Source organism: Pteropus medius, unplaced genomic scaffold (genome assembly GCF_902729225.1).
Source record: "Pteropus medius unplaced genomic scaffold, Ma_sr-lr_union100, whole genome shotgun sequence".
Classification (NCBI taxonomy): Eukaryota; Metazoa; Chordata; class Mammalia; order Chiroptera; family Pteropodidae; genus Pteropus; species Pteropus medius.
Window position 1 is genome coordinate 3,098,150 of NW_024351073.1, and position 24,836 is coordinate 3,122,985.

At 41.2% G+C, this 24,836-nt stretch overlaps 1 protein-coding gene across 1 annotated transcript in view; it reads right to left on the bottom strand.

The window, feature by feature from the left end:
* The window catches only part of EGFLAM (EGF like, fibronectin type III and laminin G domains), a 149,458-nt gene extending 129,471 nt beyond the window's left edge, over window positions 1-19,987 (bottom strand). Inside the window, 1 exon segment of the mRNA XM_039842625.1 lies at window positions 19,568-19,987. Within this exon segment, the coding sequence (XP_039698559.1) occupies window positions 19,568-19,661 (94 nt within the window). The 5' untranslated portion in view covers window positions 19,662-19,987.
* Between the last annotated feature and the right edge of the window lie 4,849 nt (window positions 19,988-24,836).

Consider the following 24,836-nt stretch of genomic DNA (forward strand, 5'->3'; position numbering starts at 1 on the left):
TACTCCATACCACCAAAAGAAGTATTCCTATTCCCTCTCACCACAAAAGGAAGATATTGGGTTAATAATGAGATGTGCCACATACAATTTTCCCTAGTGTTACTCTCGATGAGTGGCGATCAAAGATCCAGTTATAGGACGTAACAGGGGGATGGCTTTTACTCAGAGCCTCTCCCTGACAATCCAGTGCTCTTCCTACCACTCAAAATTGCCCCGGCATTGAAGAACTAACATATATCTGGTCTACTCGACCAGAGAAGGGGTTGCTCAACAATGTGGCTAATTTAATATTGTCTAGACAACTGAATTATATAACTTAAAAGGAAAATAAAGTGAATACTTGTCATCTTTTTCCTTCTAATAGTCTGAGTGTTTTACTACAAGAAAAATTAGCATTTAGGGTGTTCTAAGCTTTATTATGTAACTGAGAAAAATACTACTTTATTTCAAGACTTGATAGGTGCCTTATATTTTCTTAACTTGTGGATTGAAGTCTCAGGGACTCGAAATCCCACTCTCAAACCTTAAATGTATATTACTCAGTCAGACTCTTTGATATTATAAAATTTTATAAAATGATTTAATCTCTAACGTACAATTGTGAAATGAGGGTTTTCTATTTGACCACAAGGTTAGAATCATAATATACATAATAGATAATATCAAAGTGGGGCTTCTTTCTTTCTCTCAATGTTTTTCCATTTTTTCAGTTTTAAAAATAGCCATCTTTCTTTCCCAAACCCAAAAGTTACAGCTATCTTACTAATTATATTAAAAGTGCTAGAAGATGTCAAAAAAATCAGGTAATACAATAAAACAGTCTTGCCATATATTTAAGCTCTTTTATCTTTAACAGTTACTTTTAAAATCTGCAGACCATCTAACCTATGCAATGAATTTTCATTTACCTAAAAATACATTAATAAAGATCCATATTAAGAAATTATACTGAAAAAGCAGTTCATAATGTACCCTTCAGCTTTATAATTAGTTCTGTAATCTGTAATCATATGATTTAAATCTAACATAGTTAAATTAGAAACTAAATAATTTCTATTTCCAACAGGAATCACTATATCTTTGGAATTTTGCAAACTGTTAATGAGTTTTAAGAAAATTATTATTATATTTCTTATTCACTTTATGGTACTTGCTAAATAAACAATTGCCAAATGAATAAATGAATATGTAATCACAGATAAGTGATTATAAAAGCACATTCATTTGTCACTGCTCCCACTCAGGGCATGGATGATATTCACTTCCACATCTCAACTGAGATCACTGATTCATTTCTTTTGATTGGTTGGGTGTCCATTCTGACTGGATGATGCCTTTGCACTACAGATCATTAAACAGAAATGTACCTGCCTCTGGACAATGTGAGACAAATTACAAAGACCGCTAATTTGAGAGTCAGAAGACATAGGGTCTTGTTCTGCCCCTCCTGTGACTGAGTTTGTTTGCACAGGTAAAGGATATCTTCACTGAACCTGCTGCAAACTAGGCTTTGTACTAGGCACACCATGGTATTATGACTTAACTCATAAAACTCCAAAAGATAAACAATTTATACTCATTTTACACATGGGGAAAAAAAAAACAGAGAGTCAGGAAGATGAAGGAACTTGACCAAAGTCACAAACCTAGGAGGTAGGATTGCAAAATAGCTCTATCTGACGCTAAAATCTATCACTAGTGGCGACTCTAATAATGTAGACAAGAGTTTTGCAAACTCTGAGGCATCGTACAAATATGAGCTATTGTCATCATAATCTATCATTGCCCTCACAGATATCTCTTGTCTGAAGGTGGCTAATACCACTTAATATATCAGTGGAGTCTTTATTTGCAAGGTCAGGCCTGCCATGTTTAACCCCTTCTTAGTCTATTTGGATCAGACAGGACTGTTTGAGTGTGTTCACACACTGGTCATCATTCCAGAGGTGCAAAGTCACTATTCAGAAGTGATGTCTGCTCACTGTTTTATAAGTTGTATAAAGTATAGTAAAATGGTGCTGGTAGCATAGTATCCTACACTCAATTATTCAGCCCAGCAATATGGCTTCCTAATGGCAATTTTATATGTATAAAACCTAAGAATGCCGGAGTTTCAAGGTACATAGCTGAGGATTAAAGAGACTTGGTCAACTTCTACTCAGCGTTTCTCATGCCCTGGCCCTGGCAGGACCTCACAGTGGGCCTGAGGTCCACCATGGCCTCCAAGTATGTCCTCCTTGAGGAAATGGGTAATTTGGAAAGTTATCTCTGAGGGCCGATAGCTCATGAAACACTCTGCTGAGAATCTATTGTTTGTGCTTATTGGAGCGAACTGTAAAATGTAAAAGATTTGAATGTCAGATTGTTCATCTGGGTTACGTCTCCAACCTATCTTCTACAGGGTGACTTGGGCCCTGGAGATGCTGAAGAAGTGGTCTAGAAGAAAAGCTCCCACCCACCCTGACTTGATTCAAATCTAAGCCTAGCCACTTAACCTCTTTCTGCCTCATCTACGAAAGTCATAGGGCCAGTCCTACCTTAAAGGAATGTTAAGAGGAATGAAAGTACATTATTTCTAAACATTCGAAATAATATTTGGCATGTAAAGCCACATGAATGTTTAGGGTTTTTAAAAACTCTGAGATAGGGTACCAATCACCACATTTTTTACATATATGTGTCATTACAGAAGACACAGATTTTATAGACGATTGAAAGATTTCTTGCTGAAAAGAATTTCATTGCTTTGAACTCCACCGAAGCAAAGTTAATTGACAATGTCACCAGAGTTTGGCAGAAGCTTGTGTACTGTGAAGAAACTACCTGTGCAAGATATGAGTGTGAACAAGAGGGCAAGAAATTTATTTTAACAAACCACAGCAAAACTACTTTTCAAAACACAGTAAGCAAAAGAAAGTCTACCTAAGTTACTTTCTGAATTAATCAACAGCCTCCTTTCACCCTGGCAAGCATATGGATACTGAAGGCTGCCAGCGGCCTGAAAGGGCTTGGGGCTGGCAAGGCTTCATTCCGCATGGCCCTCAGGCATCTGCTCCCCCAGAGCTGAGTGGTATGCTTACCAAGAGTCCATGGCATTGTTCCAAGATGTTATTTTAATCACATGACCTTTTATTTTGTAAACAGATAAAATACAAATACGATAAGAAAAGCTTTCAGTAAAAACTAGGTTGACTGCTTTAAGATAACTCAATAAAGGTGATTCCTAAACAACAGTTGCTGCAACTCTAAAAGAATGGAAAATCTAGAAGCTTCCTGCACTCAGATAATGCCCTTTTGGAGGTTCTGCTTGAAGTATGACCAAGAACTCCACGATCAATGGGCCCATGTTAATAAAAAAATAAAAAAATAAAAAAAGTTTTACTCCTACATCCAAACATTGTCGAATACATCTTCCACTGCTATCTTTTAAATGAAAATAAAATGTATCTCTACTTAAACTGTTTCCTTAACTGACTCTTTCGATTAACTGACCTACCCAAATTGAACTGGATAGTAGAGTTTCTACTGTAATTATATAAAAAGTTATTCTTTATAAGAATTGAGTCTTGTTTTTACTTTAAAGCATGAGCAGAATGGGGGTTCCAGGATATCTGTCTATAAGGCTTTCTATGTGTAGGTACTTCGGACAGTCATTTTTTGCCTATTATCTACATCAAATGGAGAGCTTATTGGGTGAAAACTTGATAGTGTCAGGATTATTTATAATTAGGGCGAGACTCCCACATTCATCTGCGGCTAACTCTCTTGGACTTGCAATAACAACCTGCATGCATAGTAACCATTAGAACAACCTCATTTTTGTTGGTGTTTAGGAATTGAATCAAGGTATTTGCCAGGAAACAAGAAACTTTCAGCAGGAAAAAAAGATGTTAATGACATTAATAATGAATAAATACACCATAGAGGGAGCAAACAAAAGCAGCGGGCCTGTCGATGTGCACTCTCTGAAGGCTTAGGGCTGACCGGAGTTCCTGCAAAATTTGGCCCTCAGCCTGTTTTGTAAATAAAGTTTTATTGAAACACAGGCACATTTATCTAAACATTACCTACAGCTACTTTTGCTTTGCAATCGCAGGGCTGAATAGTTGCAATACAGACTCAATAAATAAAATATTTACTATGTGTCTCTTTATAGAAAAAGTTTGCTAACCTTGGCTCTTAAGGATCAGTTCTATCCAAGGCAGAACTTTACAAGGTATGAATGCAACTGCGTTTTTTTAAAAAAATATTCTGGAAATTTGCCACAGTAATTAATTCCCCAAGGTTATCTCTAACAATAAGAGATAAGCTAAGTGATTAACTAAGCCACTGATACTGTCTTACAACACAAATTTCCCCTCAACTTCCCCTTCAAGAATGACTTCTAGAAGGATTCACTTAAGAACATGCTGTAAAGATAATTCCAGAAGGGAATTTTGATACTATTCATGTATACTCTTTTCTCTGCCCCGACACCCCTGTCTGTCTACCCGCTGATCTCTGTGGCTTAGAAATTGGTGCTTCTCACAGCTCCTGTAGTTTGGAGCTAACCAGGAGGATCCAAAAGGTATCTTCTTCATAGTTTCTTTCTCCAAGTATGGCACTATCTTAGGAGCTTGAGCCGATGGTTCATAACCTCTAAACATGCAAGCAAGACCAAACTCAAAAGGAAAAAAGAGTTAGTCGATGAACATAGAAGTTGCACTTCTATGTGAGTCTCCATACCCCATGGGCATAGAGGTGGTGGGTCTAGCAGACAGAGCACCAGGCCAGGGGTCAGAAAACCTGATCTTAGTGCTGATTCTGCCACTAACTAGATGCATGGCCTTAGGCAAGTGACTTATCTTCAGTAGATGTACAGGGTTAGACAGCTACCTCTAAGGTTCTTTCTAGTGCTAAAATGCTAGGATTCTACAATGCCAGCCTTAGGAGTCTGTGCTGTTACTACCAGTGCCTGGCACATAACAAGCACTATATAACTGTTAGCTATCATTATTGTTTTGTAAATACAAAATGCTTGCCTTTAAATGTAAATGTGGTTTCATCTCCATTATGACAATCAATAACCTGAAAGCAAATTCTAAACAACAGAGCACAAACTCAGTAATGAAGACTGTAATTGCTACTTGCCTTCTCAATTAACACAAATGAATAAAAAAAAATTTTAGCTGTTGTTAATGGTGGTTCTTAGTTCTAAAACCCAAGCAGTCACCTTTCTTATGTATTCCAACTGGAAAACTGGTTTGATCGATAGTCTACATTTTGAACTGCAATGTACATTCCCCTCCCCACCATACAAGTCTTGATTCAGGTAGGGACTAAGAACTAGAAATCAGGATTTGGAGTATCCAAACATAAAATATATAAACCCTTTGGGGGCGGGCGCTTGTCTATTAAAACGGTAAATGGCATTCAGTCTTGAGTTTCCAAATAAAATTAGTCAATTATGGGTATAAAAGAACTGTGAACATGCCATAATCCCTCGGGCCTCACCACTTCAGAGCTGAACATAGCATTCCAATTACCAATCTCGGCAACTTTTTGCCAAAGAGTTTTCTCAGTAGACACAGAAACCTGTTCTGCCATCAGCCTAGCGAAATGGAATTGTGAAGAATTAATGTGTACTCTTGCAGCAGCCTTCCCCAATGACGGATGGAACTGACGTAAATACTCCAGCCCCCTCCCCTCAGGTAGGCTAACTCTGAGCCATGTGTTCTACATACATTCTCTAGAGTTTCTCCTATGAGTTTAAGCTCTAATCATGGACAGTGCAACTCTCTTGATGAGAAAACCTTCATTGACTATCTTCTCAGTGGGCTCCCTATCTCGCTGCCCACTTCCTAGTTTTTTGTTTTTGTTTCATTTTGTTTTACCTTTCAAATAAACGATTTTCATTCAAATCTGTGTCCTATAGGCTATTATTGAGGAAGAAAAATTAAGACAATGAGTGTAACTTAATTAATTCTTTTACATTTGAATAATAAGCATTTTCAACCTACTAATCAATAAAACATCAGGTACAAGATATTTATAGCCCAGAAATCAGAACAGAGTCAAAAAAATGTCAAGAGCATAAAAACCATTGACAAATCTAACAGAAGTGGGACAAAGTCCAAGCTTGCTGTGATCTTTCCCTTTAGGTCAAATTCAGTGGAACTGTAAGAAGTAAGTTTGGGTTCATGGTGACTTTCTCAAAAGATGAAGAATGATCTCTTCATTTCATGTGTGTTCCGGAAATCTCTAGGTTTTTAGAATTTCTGCTAAGAGTCTTGGATTATTGCTACAATCATTTCTCAACAGAGCGATGACTAGGTCAGTTTCAATGTGTTCCTATCCAAGAAGCCAGCAGATTTGAGTCCAGAGGACAAGCTCATCCTCAGAAGATCAAAGTTTATATTGCTCTGTGGTTGCTCCATTAATTTACAGCAGGCAACCTTAAGCTAGATCAGACCTGATCCTCAAAGGGTTCTGAATGCAAGCTAAACACAAATCAAAACCTATGAGTATGCCTAAGGAGGAAAATAGAAGAAACAGGACATATATTACAAAGCATTAGTACCAAAGGTATCAATTAGAGTCCCAGAAGAAAGAATTTACTTAATTAAAAAAAGATTTTAATTAAAAGACTAGCTCAGAGGTGTGAGCAGCTTTAAGGAGCAACCAGGAATACTGATGTGCCCAGAAGATGGCACCAGTGAGAGCTGCCACTACCCCCAGGGCAAAAGCACCACCGGAGAAAATACTGTTAGTGGGGCCAGCCAGAGTTGGAAGCCATGGAGGGCCAGGTAACATGGTTTTAGAGAAACACAGTACCAAAGCAGGGAGGAATCAGAGAAGACATACACCAGCTCCTCTCCCCTGCTCTCTTCTGCTCTCCTTCTAATGCCTCCCCATGGCTGAATCCAAAAGACAAAGCAGTCTGAGTGACACAGCAGGGCCAGCCGTGGGGCAAGGAACAGGGCAGGGAGGAGCGGAGAGTGAAGGCGGAAGGAGGAGCAGGACGAAAGCAGAAAACCCATAGGTATGTGGGTGCAGAGCAGGACGTGCTGGAGTCCCACTCTGGACGGGTCGAACTTTGCAGTCCTTTCATTTGTTTTCTTAATACTTAGTTCATCTTTTCCGTCACTTTATTACGGAAATAAACATACAGAAAAATGAATGAGTTTTAGAGTGAACATGTGTATACTCACCGCATCGACTTCGCCGTTAACATTTTACTATACCTGCTTTATCACGTTTCCAACAATCATTTAGTTTATTTTTAAATGCAGCTTATTTTCACCTCCGTTATATATATATATATATAACCTACTATATATATACATATATATACATATGTGTGTGTGTGTGTGTGTGTGTGTGTGTGTGTGTAAGCTGAATATATACCAAGAACTGCAAATATCAAGAAGTCAATTGGTGAATGGGTCGATCAATTGGTTGCTTTCAACTGGGCCGCCCAGGAGCATTCATTTCATCAGGTATGCTGGTCCTTTCAAAACAAAGACTGGAAAAACCTTTGCAAACACGCTAGCTTTGGGCTGCTTTACTTTCCAGGGATTACAGCATTGATCTTCATGAGCACGCCAGGGTCAGCACAGAAAACTGAAGAGGCAATGTCCAGGATCTTGAGTACTGTTTTCTGCCCCACCTCCCACCCCCCAATCATGGAGTCAGATCTCATTATGAGAGACGGACTGGCTTTATCCCTTTATCCCTGCAACCTGACCTTCTCCATCGTACCACCAATGCCATTCCCACACAAGCCTCATTTTCCTTTGGTTTTAAAGACAGATGCCGGGAGGGGAATGTAACATTGGACTGTTTTAACTCCTCCTCCCTCACTCCCTTTTGATGTGTGAGTAACAATATTGCCTTTGCTTCTTAACCTCCTAAGACATGATAAAAAGTAAGTCGGAAGCAGCCCTACATGTTACTTCAAACTCTACCTGTTCTCCGGGTATCGAAAATGACGTATTTTACAGTACGGACTCAGTCAGACACTCCTTAAAAGCCCATAATTCCAATAGCCTTTGGCAGCACAGAGGTAGGATTTAAATTACATACTGCTGCAGATAGACTCCCTGGGCCATTTCTTTCCCTAAATCATACTGCAGTATGGGTTTTCAAATGTCTGCTCAGGTTGAGCAAAAATGTTGACACATGGAAGTGACACCTTTTCTGTATTGTGCTGGAGGAAGGAAATAAATTCGGGGGCTGGGAGCTGGATCAAATTAATGACACAATGTTCAAACATATCTGCCCAAAACAAAGCCATCATTTTCCATTTAATAGCTGCCTGGGAAAGGCTGACTACATGCAGGACACTCCATCGGGAGACAGAGGGGACACCTAAGTGGAGACATAATAGTACTTTCCTTGACAAAGTTGCAAATTTAATAGAAGGCATGAGTCAGGTACAGCAATGACATGATATAAAGCAGACTGGGAGAAAAGAGAAGGGGCTTCTGGCTGGGAGAGTACATGAAGATTGCACAGAAGAGGGAGCAATCGAGCCATGTTTTGAAGGATCATTGCATTTCTTTAGGCAGAGATGAGGGAAGACTATTCCACGGGGGAAGACCGAGATGTGGGCAGGTTCAGCACTGGGAAAGCTAAGAGGAGGAAAATGGAATAGCAAATAAACTAGCTTGGCTGGAATACAGGTTGTATATTCAGTGAGAAGACAAGAAAAGTAAGTCGGAGCCATATTGTAACAGACCTCAGATGCTCAGCTTTAGAATTTGGAAGGCAGTAGAAAGACAGAAAAGAATACTAAACACAAGAGTCACCGGATTAGAACTGCATTTGGGGAAGATTATTCTGGCAGAGAGTATATTTGAATCAAAATGGGGAGAGAGTAGACATCATAGAAATAGCACCTTTTACACGTATTCCCTTAAATCACAGTAAAGAAGGTAGCTAAGAAAACTTATGGATATTCTAACTACAAATAACTTCTTTTTTGGGTAAGGAGCCAAATAGCTGATACATGAAAATTTATTCCTACCACACTGACTACATAAAAACACATGATCTTGAGTCTTTCTTCTTGGTTTTGTACAAAGCCCGAAGTGAATGTTAGTTATTTTTATTAAACTCTAAGCCATCTCTAGGTCTTTGTCAATGATATGAACGTTATGACTGATCTAGAAAAGTCATCGTTTGGGGATACAGACTCCAAGAATCTACAATATAAAATTAAGGAAATGAAATTATTTTCAATTCCATTTTCATGGGGGCTTACGCCCAATTATACATTTGGGTCAATGTGATCAATATTTGAGGTTATACCAAATGTGGAAAAAGTACCATCTCCACCATTATATAAACTCTATAAAGCATAATGAACCAAACCCTGGTTAAAACTAACTTTGGAGGGCCCGTTATATATCAGATGTGCAAGAACTTTCCTAGGTACGTCATATTATTTCATTTAGTTACCATGCAAAACCCTTGTGGTAGGTGTTATGAGCCTTAAATTTCAGGTGAGGAATCTAAGGTGTAAAGAGATTAAGTACTCTATCTAGAATTAGACAGCCACAAATATTAAAGCTAGAATTCAATAGGATTCTTGTTTCAATTCCTCCAAGCTGAAGGGATATGTGTTATGGGTATAAGTCGTGGGGGAAAAAAACCATAGATTGCTTTAAAATAGCTGTCAAAAGAATGCTTCTTTTCCAACCTAATGGTTTATTTGTTAAATTGCACTAATTAACACCTCCTAGAACCTCAAAGAGATGTGTAAGAAACTAACAGAAAATCTTGAAACCTGAATGTAGACCTTGAAATATGCCACATTGAAGGTCGAGCAAGTATCATTCGCCACTAATGAAGATGGCTAAATAGTGGAGGAATGGAAAGCTTCAAAGCCAGGCTGAGTCACCTGGGTGGTCCCTGAGACCGAAAAGGGTCTTCAGTAGGAAATACCTGGGAGGATTCTGAAGCTATCTTCTAGCTACTACATCTGCTTCTCAGTTGCAAATAACCCTTCAGTCATCATGTAGTTTGCAAAATGCACACCAGCCAGCCAAGAGTATGACTGAAAGCAGTACCAGTTCATTCTATAGAGTGTCCCATGACATACATGGGGCCTCTGCAAGTAAAGGGCAGCAAGTCAAGGTCTCTCCTGGGTCTCTCCTGGCTGCAAGGCTCGACATGGGCCATGACCATGCCGTTACCCATTAGCTACAGGAATACCTCTAGGTTGATGGGAAGCAACAACGGTTGGGGGTTAGATGACCTGGGTTCATGTCCCGGCTATGCCTGTTTCCTCTTTGCTGAGTCATCTGCTCCTGACTTCCTGGTGGGGCAAGGGTTATAAGATATCGTTTCTGTGAAAGTGCCTTGTAAAGTGCAGTGGCTGAACTAAATGTATCAATTTATTTTTGTTGGGATCAGTTCACACCATCTCCATCCCTATCAAAGCAGGCTGTGGTGTCTAAAAAATTATTTTTATATTTTCAGATGCATCTCTCACTGAATAAATTATTCTACTAGGATAATTTAGGTTTTTTTTGTTTTTTTTTTTTCTTATAGGACACAAATAGAAGGAGCTTCTAGAAAACTGTGAGGGGGGACTAGAGTTCTAGTTAATATGCCTTAGAAATTCACTCTACTTAACCCACTAGATAGTTTTTTTACTTTTTAAAGGGGATTATTAGGAAAGAGACCAAATCCGGGTCACTTTTAAGGGACATGGGAGGTATTGTTTGACCCTGGTAACTGGGCCTCGATGTGGTTCTCCCCAGGATCGCCATCTTGGGCACATGCTTACTCATCCCTGGGGTAGCCAATGGGCACATTCACAGCTTCACCAACGGCGACAAGGGAAAAAGGGTTGCCTATTATCCCTATCAGTGGACTTTGATGGAAAGAGATAGGCGTATCTCTGGAGTTAATCATTACTATGTGTCAAAAGGCTTGGAGAACATTGATTAAGGAGACATTTCCCTAATTAATGAAAAATAACTCAGTTATGCTCATCTATGCCTACTAGAAGGTTATGCTGTGTATTATGTAGTGTGTAATAAAAATTTAAATATTAAAAAAAGAGAGGGATTTTTTTTTGTAAAACGCAGGAAATATGTAGCAACAAACAGCATATATTATGTCACCATATACATATTTTTGGACCCTATAGTAAACTGATCCAAGTCAATTTGACAGCCTAGTTTTTAGGATCTTTCGTTCAAGAATAGTGGCCTCCAACAAGTAAAGGTAGATGATAACTATCTGCTTTCAATCAGACTGCACACTATAATGAAAGCAAATTCCAGGCCAAATTCTACCACACGTACAAATATTCATGGGTAAGAAGTCACAACTTGTCATACAACCTACTTTTTTGTCCTTTTAGGAACTCCAAAGCACTGCATCTAAGACAACCCACCACATCTGGCCCTTTTCATCTCTGTACACAGCTGAACAGCCTCCTTACAGTTAGCTTGGGGACAGGTGGCCATGTTCTAACCTGGCACATAAAAATCTCTCACACAGGCCTTCTTTCTCTTTGACACCCTGGCAGACCATTTTAGAGATGGTGGCATTACAAGATGGAGGTATTAAAAAAAGAATGACTCAGGTCTTCAAGTCTCTGTTTGAAACCCAGGAGAGATGCCCAAACAAGGAACACTTGCTTTGGACTTAGAGTAAATAAAAATATATTTTTCACCAAGCCACTGAGATTTGAAGATGTTTATTACAGCAGCAAGTGCCCTGCTGAGGCAGATACATCAATATTCTAATATTGTGGCAGGACCACAACCATCTTGGAGGACCAGGCAAATGAGTCTACCTTTAAGGGAGGGAGATACAGGAATGAATGGAGCACCAGCCCAACTGCAGAGAAGCTTGACTGCCCACCTTGTTGCAGTCTTATTCTTTGCCTATGAAAAAATAAAGGGACATGTACAATCTTTCTAGCTAATCACATATTTCGCCAATGAAAACATCATTTCTAACCTAAATTATGCTAATATACAAACCCTTTAACTTGAATTTTTGAAACATCACTTTAAACATTTTCCCAACCACCTTTGAGAGTGCAATTCACAGCAAAGGCCTTCAAACGGTAACTAACCAGCCAGGAGTATGGATTCCTGGCTAGCACAGAGGTGAAGGAGAGGTATATAACCACTGGTCTGGCACAGTCACCAAGAGATTAAAACAGATGTAAACACTTAGGCCAGGGCTGTATCTTGTATCCTAGATTACTTCAAGTATTAATTAAGCACCCTTAGGGTAGAGATTAAAGTAATTCACACGATGACTGTTTATACTCAAGTATTTAAAAAATAAATTACAAACAATAGAACAGGCGTCTAATTCACAGCCCTTGTCCATTTTATTTATTTCTCTGCTCACTCTAAGAATTACAAACAAAGAATCATGGAACCTATTCCTAAATGTAAGATTAAATCAATAAAATTAGCCATCTGTCCAAGGAAGGCTTTAAACTCAGGTTGTATTTAAGTATTATGTTTCCAACTGCCCAGATGCTACAGAAAAGTGCCTGCTGATACAACTCCTTTTGCACAATGTAAACCATTAACTGGCTAATATAAACTTATTGCATCAAGAAAAATAAATAGCATTAACATTGCATTAAATCTGATTCGGGATTTTGGGTGCCCTGTCAGCAAATACAAGTGCTAAGATTTAAATTGCTCAGGATTTGCCGAGTCAGACAAAGACAGAATCTTCAAGTGTCTTTAGGAGAGTGGAAATAAAGGAGACTGGAAATGAGATCAAAGCTTTAGAAAGTATGTCCTTGGTTGTTCTGGTTGGTTAAGGTAATAATAATTACTATGATTATTGTTAGATAAAAATATCTTTGTGTAGCACTTTAGTCCTTTCAAAGCGCCAGTCTGCTTTATTTCCTTTGATTCTGAAAATAAGCTGTTAAGGTTATTTGGGGTAAGTAGGGTTTTTTTGTTTTTGTTTTGTTTTGTTTGTTTGTTTTTTTTGCAGCAGAGGACATGAAGGTATCATTAATAAAATAAAATAAATTAAAAAAAGAAGAGACACTGAATCTGGTCTCTACCTTTCTACGTCACAGTTAGTGAGTGGCTTATGAATGACTCCTATTGACCGAACAGTGAGCAAACCTGGGGCATTTCTTAGCTCTCTAACTTCGACCACATTTTCACTGGCTCCCAGTCACACATCAGTCTGGATAATTCTCTTTCAGGAACAGCTGCTCCCCCACTGCCACAACCTGCAAAACCTCCCCAAGACAATTATCAGGCAAAAATCATCCATCACCCTTGGGGTTACTGGTTCTCAAAGAAATCCATTCGAGCGAGCCCACAAACTCGGCAGCCCCATCTTCCAAACCAAAAATCAAGACATGTGGTTGACTAAAGAGCCCTTCTGATGTGTCAGTTAATTTATCTGAGAAATTTTACAACTCGATACAAGTTAAATCACATGTGATCAGTTGTACATTAACATGTATGGAAAAAGAGTAAAAGTACATGGCATTATAAGTGCCTGTGTTTATTGTCATGCCTGGAACACCATCTTTCAGTTACACATATTCATTCAGCTTTTTTTTTCCTCCCATTTAGATTAAACAGTTCCACTTCCATAAATACTGCCTTCAAGTTTCAGGTTTCTAATCCTTTTTAATGCCTTGTTACATGCATTGCCTCATTTAATCCTTCTAGCAACCTTAAATGGTAGGTTGTTTCCTTAACCAGTTTTTACAAATGCAGAAACTGAGGCTTACAGAGCCAATGTATATAGCTGGCTCTAGGTCACCAAGTAACCACTAAAAAATAGTGTCAGAACTTGAACCCAAATTTGTCGAATATCAGAGTCTGTGTTTGCACCCAAGCCTCTGTGCTCCGTCAGGAGGAACCAGCCCTGGAGGCTGGAAGATGAGCTGCATGGGGAGGAGTGGGTCTTAGAGAAATGAGGTGGAGGGGTTGGCTAATTGCAGTTCAGCATGGCTTTTTGTTGGTGCTTTTGCTGGGTTTCCCTCCTTTGGCCAGTCATCTCTCAGTAAACAGGTTGAGGAAGCAAGGGTGAGTAGGAGGATCTGCTCAGAAGAGATATCCTTCAGGAGCCTTCGGAAGACCACAAGTCCCAAATCCAACTTTAGAAACACTCACAGAGAGTCTAAGCACAGGGTTGTTCTGGTTACAATACAGATTCCTGTTGCTGGCAGTCCCACCTGGTGTGGATGAATGAGGTGGAGAGTTTCTGCGTCCTACATTATACCTGGGGTGGAGGAGCCCAAACTCTCCTTTGTTACGTCTCAAAGTGTGGATTGTGAACCACACGCACCATGTCACCTGCGGTTCATGTTAGATGAGGCATATACCTGGAATGCACTCCAAGAATTGTTACTCACATGGAAGTTCAGGAATTACTTGCCTGGGTCAGAGGCCTGAGATACCTTCTGAGGCCTGAGATACCTTCTGAGGCCAGAGACCTGCTCAGAGCCAGGGCTGGAAAGTGCGCCCTCTGCTGGCAGCAATTCCATTTGACTTTCTCCTGAATCTCCCCTCCACCCCCCACTCAACCCACTTCCCCATACCACCAGACCACAGGTTCTTCAAGGTGGCAAATGTCTTCCAGCTCATTCACGAAGCTGAAGCCACACTCTGGGGTCCTTTTTCAAAATGGAGGTCCACAACCAATGGAATCAAAGATGGGTTTGGGGGCTTTCCCTTACAAACTGCTATTTCGACTCTATAGTATCTATTTCTTCCCCTTTTTCCTTTTTCTGTCCCTGAAATAGCTGGTGTACTTCCGGTACCTGCAGTTTGACATGCTGTGACTAAAACAAGTGACAGGGTTCTTGACCAGCTCAAATGATCTCTTGTTATCAAGACATCACGCCATTCATTTAGTCATTTGGGAGAAACTTCAGTCCTGCTTGCAAGTGGGTGAGACAGGAGAATACAGAATATCCACAGGATAATCCTGTGGAAGCCCAGGTCCCACCTCAGCTTCAGATGCTTAAGTCCCTGTCTTCCAGAAATCTAGCTCTGGGTCACTGGACCGCTTTTGAGCTATCGAAACCCATGAACAGAGGGACAACTACTCCCTAAAGAATTTAAGGTTATTAAAGTCGTGGGCTTGGAGTTAGAAACAAAAACAAAAAAACCACTCAGTTCTTTTCTGGCCAAGTCACTTTCATGAGAAAGAATTCTGAGAAACAAGTACTGCCTCATGTTGTACTACATTTACCCCTGACCTTAACCTCTCTGTCCCTTTACCTCATAGAGACCAAAGGAGAGAGGGGTAGAGGGAGAGGGAGGGAAAAAGGGAGGAAAAGAGAGAAGGGGAGAGACAGGAGAGACAGAGAGTCAGAGACAGACAGATACAGATAGAGACAGACACAGTGACAGAGACAGAGGGTCCTTCTTTATAGAGATTAGATATAATGAGAAAACAAATAAGAGGGGAGGAAGGCTGATGGAATGAAGAATCAGAGGAAGATATTTCTGCTATAGTGGCTGAACTACATGGGGCACCAATAGCTGGGGGCTGGAAATATATATCCCTGGTGACCTTTGCGAGCTCCAGTTTTCCCCCAAGAAGCAAGACAATCTGGGTCACCCTTGTGGTGAAGTACGGTTGGTCAAAAAGGGAGGAGGAGGGACATCCAGAAGAGATGAGCCCCGCAGATGACATGCTTTGGGAAGAGGGCTTGGATGACAGCAATAAGTGAGGACATAACCAGTATCTTATGAATACCAGGTTATTCGGGGTGGTGTGAGGGAAGTAGAACAGGATGATCCTGACCCCTGACCCCTTAGCCATTCAGCCTCACACCAGCAGCAGCAGAAACTCCCTAGAGGCACATGTATTCCTCTATTATCAACCAACTAGGTACATTATCAAGGAGCTAGCTCTGAGCTCTGCTCTGCCAGGCTTTTGTTTTCCCTGAGTTTCCTTGGATCTTCATTTTAGTCCCATTTTACAGGGAGAGAAATGTTGAGGAAATGTAAAGGAAAAGATTAAAAACATGCATCTCCCTAAGGATGACTATGGAGTCTCAAGTCCTCCAGGGAAAACCTTGAATTCTAACTCTAACCTGACCTTGTCTCACTAACTCTGGGACCTCAGGCACACGAGAAAGGCGGGAAAGCAGACAAGACCTTCATGCAGGTGCTCCAGCTCAGAGAGGTCATTGGTAACACTCTGAGTTACCAATCTGCCTGTAGGAACAGATGTGGCTTGATGCGTGATGGTTCCAGCGCATGTGTCTGGATTTCCCTTTCCCTTCTTATTGCCCCACGTCAGAAGCACAACAGTCCTTCCTGCACTTCCTGGTGAGACTCAGGGTGAGGGAGAAGTGCCAGAGGCTGCACAAGAGAGTCTGGTACTAGTCCCAGTTCAGCTTCTGCTGTTACTTGGGTGAGTCCCTTAATCACACTCAGCCCAATTGTGAAGCAAGAGCTTTTTACTTCCTTCCCGGTTGATGATCCTAACTTGTAATCTATAAAGGAAAAGAGGCTATCCAACAAATGATGTTTCCGTGTCATAAAGACTTGGGGAAATGACAGTGTTCTATACACTGCCCATCTTCAGATGCCCCTTTTTCGACCTCCAGATACTCTAATGGACCTTCTAGCCCCTCGGAAACGTTAGCCCCCCCAGGAGTTCAAAAAGAGAAAGCATGGTTTATCTTTACCCTGTAAGGTTACATCCCCTGATTCTTATGGATGAGGTCAGTAGACAGTAGCTTCCAGAACTCTACATTGGTATCATCCATACTCTGTTATCTCTGGAGGCCTGGGCATAATCCCATGTACAAATGTTTGACAGCATTTAACAGGCTACCCACACACAGCAGTAGGGGAAACACCCTATACCTGGCTCTGTCCCATGGAGCTCCCCTGTCCAGCCAGGAGGCAGATGCCCTCCACGACAGGCTGCATAACTCTGCTAATGGGTTGCTCAGGACTCCATTGCTGGTCCTAAACATCAGAGCCTGGATTTCTGTTTCCCTGCTTACTACTCGTGTGACCCTGGGTGAGATATTTAATCTCTCTAAACCACAATTTCCTCAGCAGCTAAACAGGGTTAATAATAGTACCCATCTCACAGAGCTGTTGGATTGATCAAATAAATCAGTATGTGTCAAGTTCTTAGAACAGTGTAGCAAGCACTTAGTGTTAGTTATTATTACTTAATTTGACTTAACATGAAAATGCAGAGGTTTCTTTATTAATCCTTAGTGACACAAGATGAGCTGTCTTGGGTGGAGATAAGGTGCCCACGTCAGACCCAAATTAGACTCACAATTGAAGCTGCTACTTGGTTTTTTTCTCACCAGAGGTAGGTGGGTATGGGGAATTTTCAGGTTGATTTGGATCCAAGACTTCTCCAACAAAGCTGTATTTCTCAAAGTAGATTTAGGAGTTTAAGGAGACAGACAGGGTCATCCAAATAAAACAGGACTGTTCTCATCTGCTTACATGGTAGCCACCCTACCTTCAAAGTATGTCACACAAACCAATTTCTATCAAGGAAAAAGGTACAAAGACTCTCCCACATGGATAATAGCAGGATCTTGCTGGTGTCTGGGGAAGATTATAAATTAGCTGGTTGCTGTTCACATCAGAGCCAAGAGAGGCACATACAGTTTTTAATCTGGACCAATTTTCCAGATCAAAAACTGGCCTTTCCAAAGGATGTAAATGAACCTAGGAGGAAATTTTTTCTGAAGTTTATAAGGTAGCTGTCATTTTAATCTGAGCAGCTTTCCAACCTGAAAGCCAGTGTCTGGTTAAAATTATAAAGTAATGAAAAATTCTTCTAAGCTGAACATAGTCCAAAAACTCCTTCCACCTCAAATTTGATGTATTTAATATGCCAACATATTTAAAAGGTAGTTTCCACTATCAAAACTCCATCCATGCTTCAAGCAAAACCAAAGGGGCCAACATGGCATATTCACGGCATGAATATCAGAATGACTCTGGATGAACTAGATAGAAAAATACTTTTAGGAGAGGAACTACAAAAAATAAGAAAGAAAATATGGCGAATCATATGAGAGTTATATACAGCAGGCTTTTGTGAAATGCTCTGTAAAACATTATGCTTAAATAGATTGAAACCTATCCTTAAAAGAACATCATATACACTGTTCATGTTTAAGAACTACAGATATAACTATGCATTGTTCGAAATTATGACTGAATGGTTCTATGTGAATAAACCCTCAGAATGCAATTGATCATGATGTAGCTATCTTACAGAGGAAAGTTTGAAAGAAGCCCTTCATAGAAATCCTGGGTGATGTATGTATGAGTTCATGTAAGAAACTATTTAATATAATATTACCTTGGACTCCTGCTATTATCTTCAAAATGAACTGAACAGCCGAAAAAGAAAAATAGAATAGCTCATATTTTAAGTGTGCTGCAGATTACAACAATGTCTAAATTTCAAGGTAGGTAGCAAGGTGCAGGTGATAATAGGCATAGCCTTAAGATTGAGGGTGCCTCCCAGAGCTGGAAGGCAACAGGTCAGATTTCCAAATGGAGAGATCCTTGAACAGCGAAAATATTTTAGCAGCCATATGGGAATCTGCCAAGATTACTTTCCTTGCCCTATGATAAATTTTCCCTGGTTTGTCTCTTTCTTATAGAAACATTAATTGTGAAGACAAACTGCACTTTCTGCAAAGTTTTGCAGGCTGCATTCAAAGAAAGTTATATTGTTTTCCATTGTTCATGAAATATAATTAATCCCATAAGACAAAGTATAGTTTACTTGCTTACAAAGTAAACTAAGAAAAAACAGATTTTTCAGAATTCTAAATATAGTGTCAGCAAAGAATAAAAATCGTTATTTGAAAAACAATGGTTAGAACTTTATTGTTTAGAATGTTCTATTTTGAATAATCTCACAACATAGGCCAATTCAAAGCAGACAAAAAAAGACTTTTTACTGGTGTAACTAGAGGAAATGCAAGTTATTGTGTTTCAAGTTCTCTCCAATTCTAATAGCCTACAACGCACACATTTTTGTTTAAATCTCAGAGCAAAGGCAGGGGTTCACAACAACATAAAATTAACCCATTGGGCTCTCCTTCCTGAGAAGACGGCCAAGAGAATCCTAACATTAGAGGCCATATCCCTACACAGTGCGTGGGCAGGACCGGAGATGGACACAGAGGACTCGAGACAAATCTTCAGACACTTAACAGGAAATGGCTGGGCTCTAGACAATATGAATTCAATAAGATGTTTGGAGACACAGGAGGAGCTGTTTGCACAGTTGCAATCCTCTATAATTGAGACAGCATGATCGCTGCCCCAGCTCTTAGCTCTCCGTGATCAAATACAGAGCCCTCCACCTCTACTTTGCCTGGAAAATAGATCTTTCTTTTAACAAACAAATATCCCTGGAACTGCCTGGCCTCCAGGGAGAGGGGGTAGGGGACTCGCGTCTTTTCTCAGCTCTGGGCAGAGATGAACCCAGTTAAACTGACGCTGGTCTGGGGAGAGAGAGGCAGTGCGTTGCCCGCTTTTTGTCCTCGCCAGGGACCGCGACCCGGGCGCTCGGGGCGTGGTGGCCCCCGGCGCGCTGAGCGCATTACCTGGTTTTCGGACAGCTGCTCCGAGCGACACAGCGACACAGAGGTTGGAAGCCAAGAGCAAGAGCCGGAGCAAGATGCCTCGGATTAAATCCATTTCCCCGCGGGCTCCTGCAAAGTTTCACCAAGTCCCGGGCGCACGAGGCGTCTCCTGAGGGACGTGGAGGACGCCGGCCCCGCGGGTACCCTGGCTGGCGTGAGGAGGTCGGTGGCTGAGGAACCTGGACCAGCAACCACGGAGGAGTCCAAGGAGGCAGGACAGCAGCCGGGAGGTCGGCGTGCGGGAGTGAAGCCGGCGGCCAGCGGCAGGGCTTTTCCGGGGCGGGGAGCGGGGGCGGTGAAGGAGGCCGACGGGGAGGGACCGGCTGGCGGTAGAGGGAGGCTCGACCCGCCCGGGGGTGGAATTACAATCGGGTGGGAGCGAGAGGGGCAGGCCCTGAGACTATTCACTCTTCGACCACCTCTGGGGCATACAGTCCGCCCATCACCCCCTCTAACGACCCCCAGCTCAGCGCTTTCCGGCTGGTGACCTAGATTGGGGGACTAAGAGAGGCCAAGTTCAACCACTAGAGACGCGGGGCAGGAGTTAGGTGATTGCTAGTGCAGGACCCCCGGCCGTGGTCCTGACCCTGAAATCTCCCGGCGCCTCTCCCTCCTCTGGTTGGACCTGCTTCCTGCCGAGCCGCCCTAGGTCGCCTCCGCCCAGCCTAGGGTCTTTCCCCAATACCTCCAAAGGTTACTACGTTCCGTCCAGAACACTCGGGAAAATGGGAGGGGGGAGCAGAGGGTTTGTAATTTGCAAGTGGGGGAAGGACTGAGGAAGAGGGGGCGGGGCCGGCGGGGTCTGGGCGCTAAGAAGATAAATGAGATTTGAGACGCGCAGATGGAGAGCTGAAGCCCGGCCACGCAGACGGAAACCCCGGTTAGAGATTAAGACCCGGAGCGGGGGAGTGGGGTTCCCTCGCGGCGGAGGAAGGCAATGTGAGACTCTCCAGGGGAGGAGATGAAACTCCAGGTTAAGCCTGGCGTCGGGGAAAGGGACGAGAGCTCGAGCCCCCTGGCGGACAAAGAAGACCCGGCTGGGTAGGAGCGCCCGCCTCCCGGCCTGGGGCTACTGGGGCCACCCATCAGGGGATCCGGGTTCCCGGCCCGGCCAGTAAAGGCCCCTTCTTCTCTGGATTTGCTGCCAGAGGACTCGGTAACCATTGAACCTTTTGCCAGGTTTCCTTACGAGAGGAGAAACCCCAGATTCAGATCGCGTTGCACAGTGGTGTGCTGAGCTCCAAGCCAGGGGGAAGAGAAAGCAGATATAATAAATAAACCAAAAGGGAATAAGCCAAGAGGGAAACGCAGCCTCGCCAGTTCCTGGGGGAAAATCAAAGGCTCTAAGAAGTGCCCCGCAGAGGGAGCCAGTGGTCGCTGGCTGGGAGGAACGCGCTAGCCTGCCCCAACTTGCCGAGCTGCTGAGGCTGGGTGGGTGTCCTGGCCCCTCATTGTTAACCTAGGTTTGGGAGAACCAGAGGGAACAATGTTGACTGATGTATCTCCCCAGAATGAAGTGTCCCCTGGTGAAAGGGTTTAGAATGAGCCTAATCTTGTTTGTGAGCAAAGCTGAGAATACTGTTCCCTTATGTTGGCGTTCCCAGGGGTGCAACTGTCCATAAATAAATTCAAAATCCATTCCAACTTGAGTATTTGGAAGTCTTAGCTGTGACACCAGAGCTTGTCTTTTTACACAGATCTGGAGAGACGCGCTTTTCATTTCCATGGTAATAACAAAGCCATGCCTGGAAGCCAGGGCTGCTAGTCTCAAAGGTAGCAGCATCACAGACCCTAAGGATCATCAGAGCTCCATAGAAGTCATCTAGGTTCTACCTCCACCCTACGCAGAACTCTATTTTGAGCACCCTTGGCAGGTCATGTGCTTGGGCTTGAACTCCACCAGCCCAGAAGTTGGAAGCTCTATTCATGAAAAACTGACTTCTTATATCAGACCTAAGGTGGTACCCACAACCAAGCAAGTGTTAGCATAAAGATACCTCCCATGCTGGTTCTGATCTTTCCTACTTAAAAATGATTCCTCGTGATATAGAAATTAGAAGTAATAATAACCATTAAAATTATGGCTAGCATATATATAACACTGACTACATACCAGACGCTGTTTGAAGTGCTTTATAATCCCAATAAACACCATACCAGGTAGGTACTATTATTAGTATTATCTCTATTAACAAATGAGAAACTGAAGCATAGTAAGGTTAAATAACTTGCTCAAGGTCATGCAGCTCTCTAGAGACAGACTTTTGATTAGATCCAGGTAGTCTGGTTCCAGAGCCCAGGCTTTAAGGAGACAGGTGGAGAGCAGACACAGCAGCAGACTGAGAAACAGGACATCTGGGTGTTTAATCTTAGGCCCTGCTTATAGTATATCTTGATAAAATATAGGGGCTGGGTGAGATCATCACTAAATTCTAGGTTTTGCCTCCTATTTATTATGTGATAAAATAGCACCATCTAATCCAAGCCATTTTTGCTCCGGATGTGTTTTTTAGAAGACCTGTACAAATTTTCTATTGCAGATTTTCCAAGCCCAAGTTTCAGCCTTCTTGCTGATGACTTCAGCATGTACTCATACCAGCTCCTCAAACCTGACCCTGGGCCTCCCATCTTTTGTAGATGGCATGGCCACAGGTGATTTGGAAGCTGTCTTGGTTTCTTCAGAGACCCCTCTTGTTTTTTCCTTGCAAGATTACCTCCGATTATATTGTTAATTTTTACTTTTGAGTGCTTCCAAAAGCTCTGGATCTTCAGGCCATTGAAATAAGACCTTACTTCATGAGGTCTACTTGTTACAAATTTAAGGCACACATTAGACTGAACTATTCATTTCCTTTGCTAGTCAAATCACATCACCACCTCCCCCTACTTCCCCCCGCCCCCCACCGCTCCCCGCAAAGGTTCCCTTGTCTTTCAGTTTGACAATCAGTTTTGGCACTTGTAAATCTGAAAAAAGACAAATGGAACACTGGCCTTTCTCATCCTGCCTTCTGGGAGGAGGGGGGCTAAAGAGGGCAAAGAGGCTTTGAATGTTTCATTTTTAAAAATCTGTTCAAATTCACTAGAGGTCTAAACTCGATTAATAAGGTCACCAACAGAAGAGTGACCTACCTGCTTTGCTCAATATCATGGAAGAAGAGTCTGACCTTTGGAATAGGTTTGGAGGTTCTTAGAGGAAAGTAAAGGCAAACTTACCAATTATAGAATGTTTAGAAAGTCCCTGAATAAAAGTGAAAAAAAGACAGCAGCAAAGAATTAGCTTTACATTTTTTTTTTGAATAGGTTATATGTACATATAAAATTTGAGATGTGCACCAGGCAAAGTATATAGTGAAAAATGAGTTTTACTCCCTTCTCTCAGAAGCACCCACTGTTACAAGTTTCTTATCTGTCCTAGAGATATTCCAGGAAGATACAAGCAAATATATACATATATTTAACACAAACAGGAGCATCTTGTACATGCTTTTTAACCTGAAGATCCTTCCAAATCAGTGGATATAGATCTGCCTCCCTCTTTCTAACTGCTGAATAATATTCTATTGTGTGATATACAATTTATTTATTCTTTTTTCTGTTGTTTCCAATTTTATTATTATAGACAAATAATGCAGTGAATGATCTTGAATATATAACAGTTTGCACATTTTATAATAGACTATAGGGTATATTTCTAGACTATCCATTGCTCAGATGAAGGGTAAATGCCTTTTCATTTTGATAATTTGGCCAAATTTTCTCCCAAGATTATATAAATTTACCCTCCTATAAGTATATGTGAGTGTGACTATTTCCACTAACTCTCATCATATAGTGTCTTATCAAACTAGAACTATATATTATATATAGATTACATTTTAATCAACATACAATAGATAAAGAAAAGTACACAAATAATAAGTGCACTGATTGATGAATTATAGAAGTGAGCAGACTTGTATAACTACCATCTGATCAAAACTAGGATATGATCAGCACTCCCAGTAACCCTTCCTCGTGCCTCCTCCCAAGGTGTACAGTATATATTTTTGAAGGAAAATGAGGAGAGTTCAAATCTCCCATTCACTTTTAATTAAAATACACAAATAAATGAGCAATAAAATGTAAGCACTCCCTGCCCCCAAAATGAAACAAGCATTAATTGAGATTTGATCCCATTATGTGTAAGTTTCTGTGCTGAAAACAGAGAAACCATAGGAAAGAAAATACAGTGTCTTCTGCACTCAAAAAGACTACAGTTTTGTTGAAAGAAGGCAGTTGCACAGCTAACTAACTGTTCCACAAAGCAGAACAAAGGAAGCACTGGATAAGAGTGCAAGCAATGTACTATTGGTATATCCAGAGAGGAAGGCCTTGTATTACAAATGACAATGTATGTCATAGTATAAAATATAGCCATCATCCTCATGAATGTTTAAATCATGCTTATATACATAACAGGATTCACCAAGGTCAGAACTGGAGTTAGCAGGGTAAATGACCAGATATTCCCAAATCTGCCCTTCCTTCTACATACATTTCTGGCAGCACTGATTAAAAATGACTGGGAAATTGTAGTCAAGTTGGAGAACGTGATGATTCTCCAGACTTTTATGTTTATGTCAACTTTTAAATGACGTATGAAAGTGCATAAATCTTAAGTGTATAATTCAATGGATTGGGACAAAGAGAATAAAACCATGGGGTAAGCCCTCAGATCATGAAATAGAACAATGTCAGGCCCTATAAGCCATTTCGTTCCTCCTACTCATCATAACCAAATGGGAAAGCATTTTCTGATTTCTAACATCTTGATTAGTTTTGCCTGGTTTTGAACTTTATGTAAATGGATCCAATAATTTAATCCATTAATGTAATCATTTATGTCTGGCCTCTTTTATTCAATGTTACGTTTCAGATTTTCATCCAAGTTATGTGTTTATTTTTTCACTGCTGTATACTATTCCATTACATACATATATTTCAATTCGTTACGTTCTCCTGCTGATGGACATTTGAGTTGTTTCTAGTTTGGAGCTACAACCCAAAATGCCTGCATGATCATATGTGTATTTGGTAAACTAAGTATGCATTTCTGTTGTGATATCTGTGAGCAGAATTACTGGATTATAGAGTAGGCATATGTTTAGGTTTGGAAGATATTATTAAGCATTTTTCCAAAGTGGCTATATCAATTTACACTCCCACTGGCAGCATATGAGAGTCCCAATCA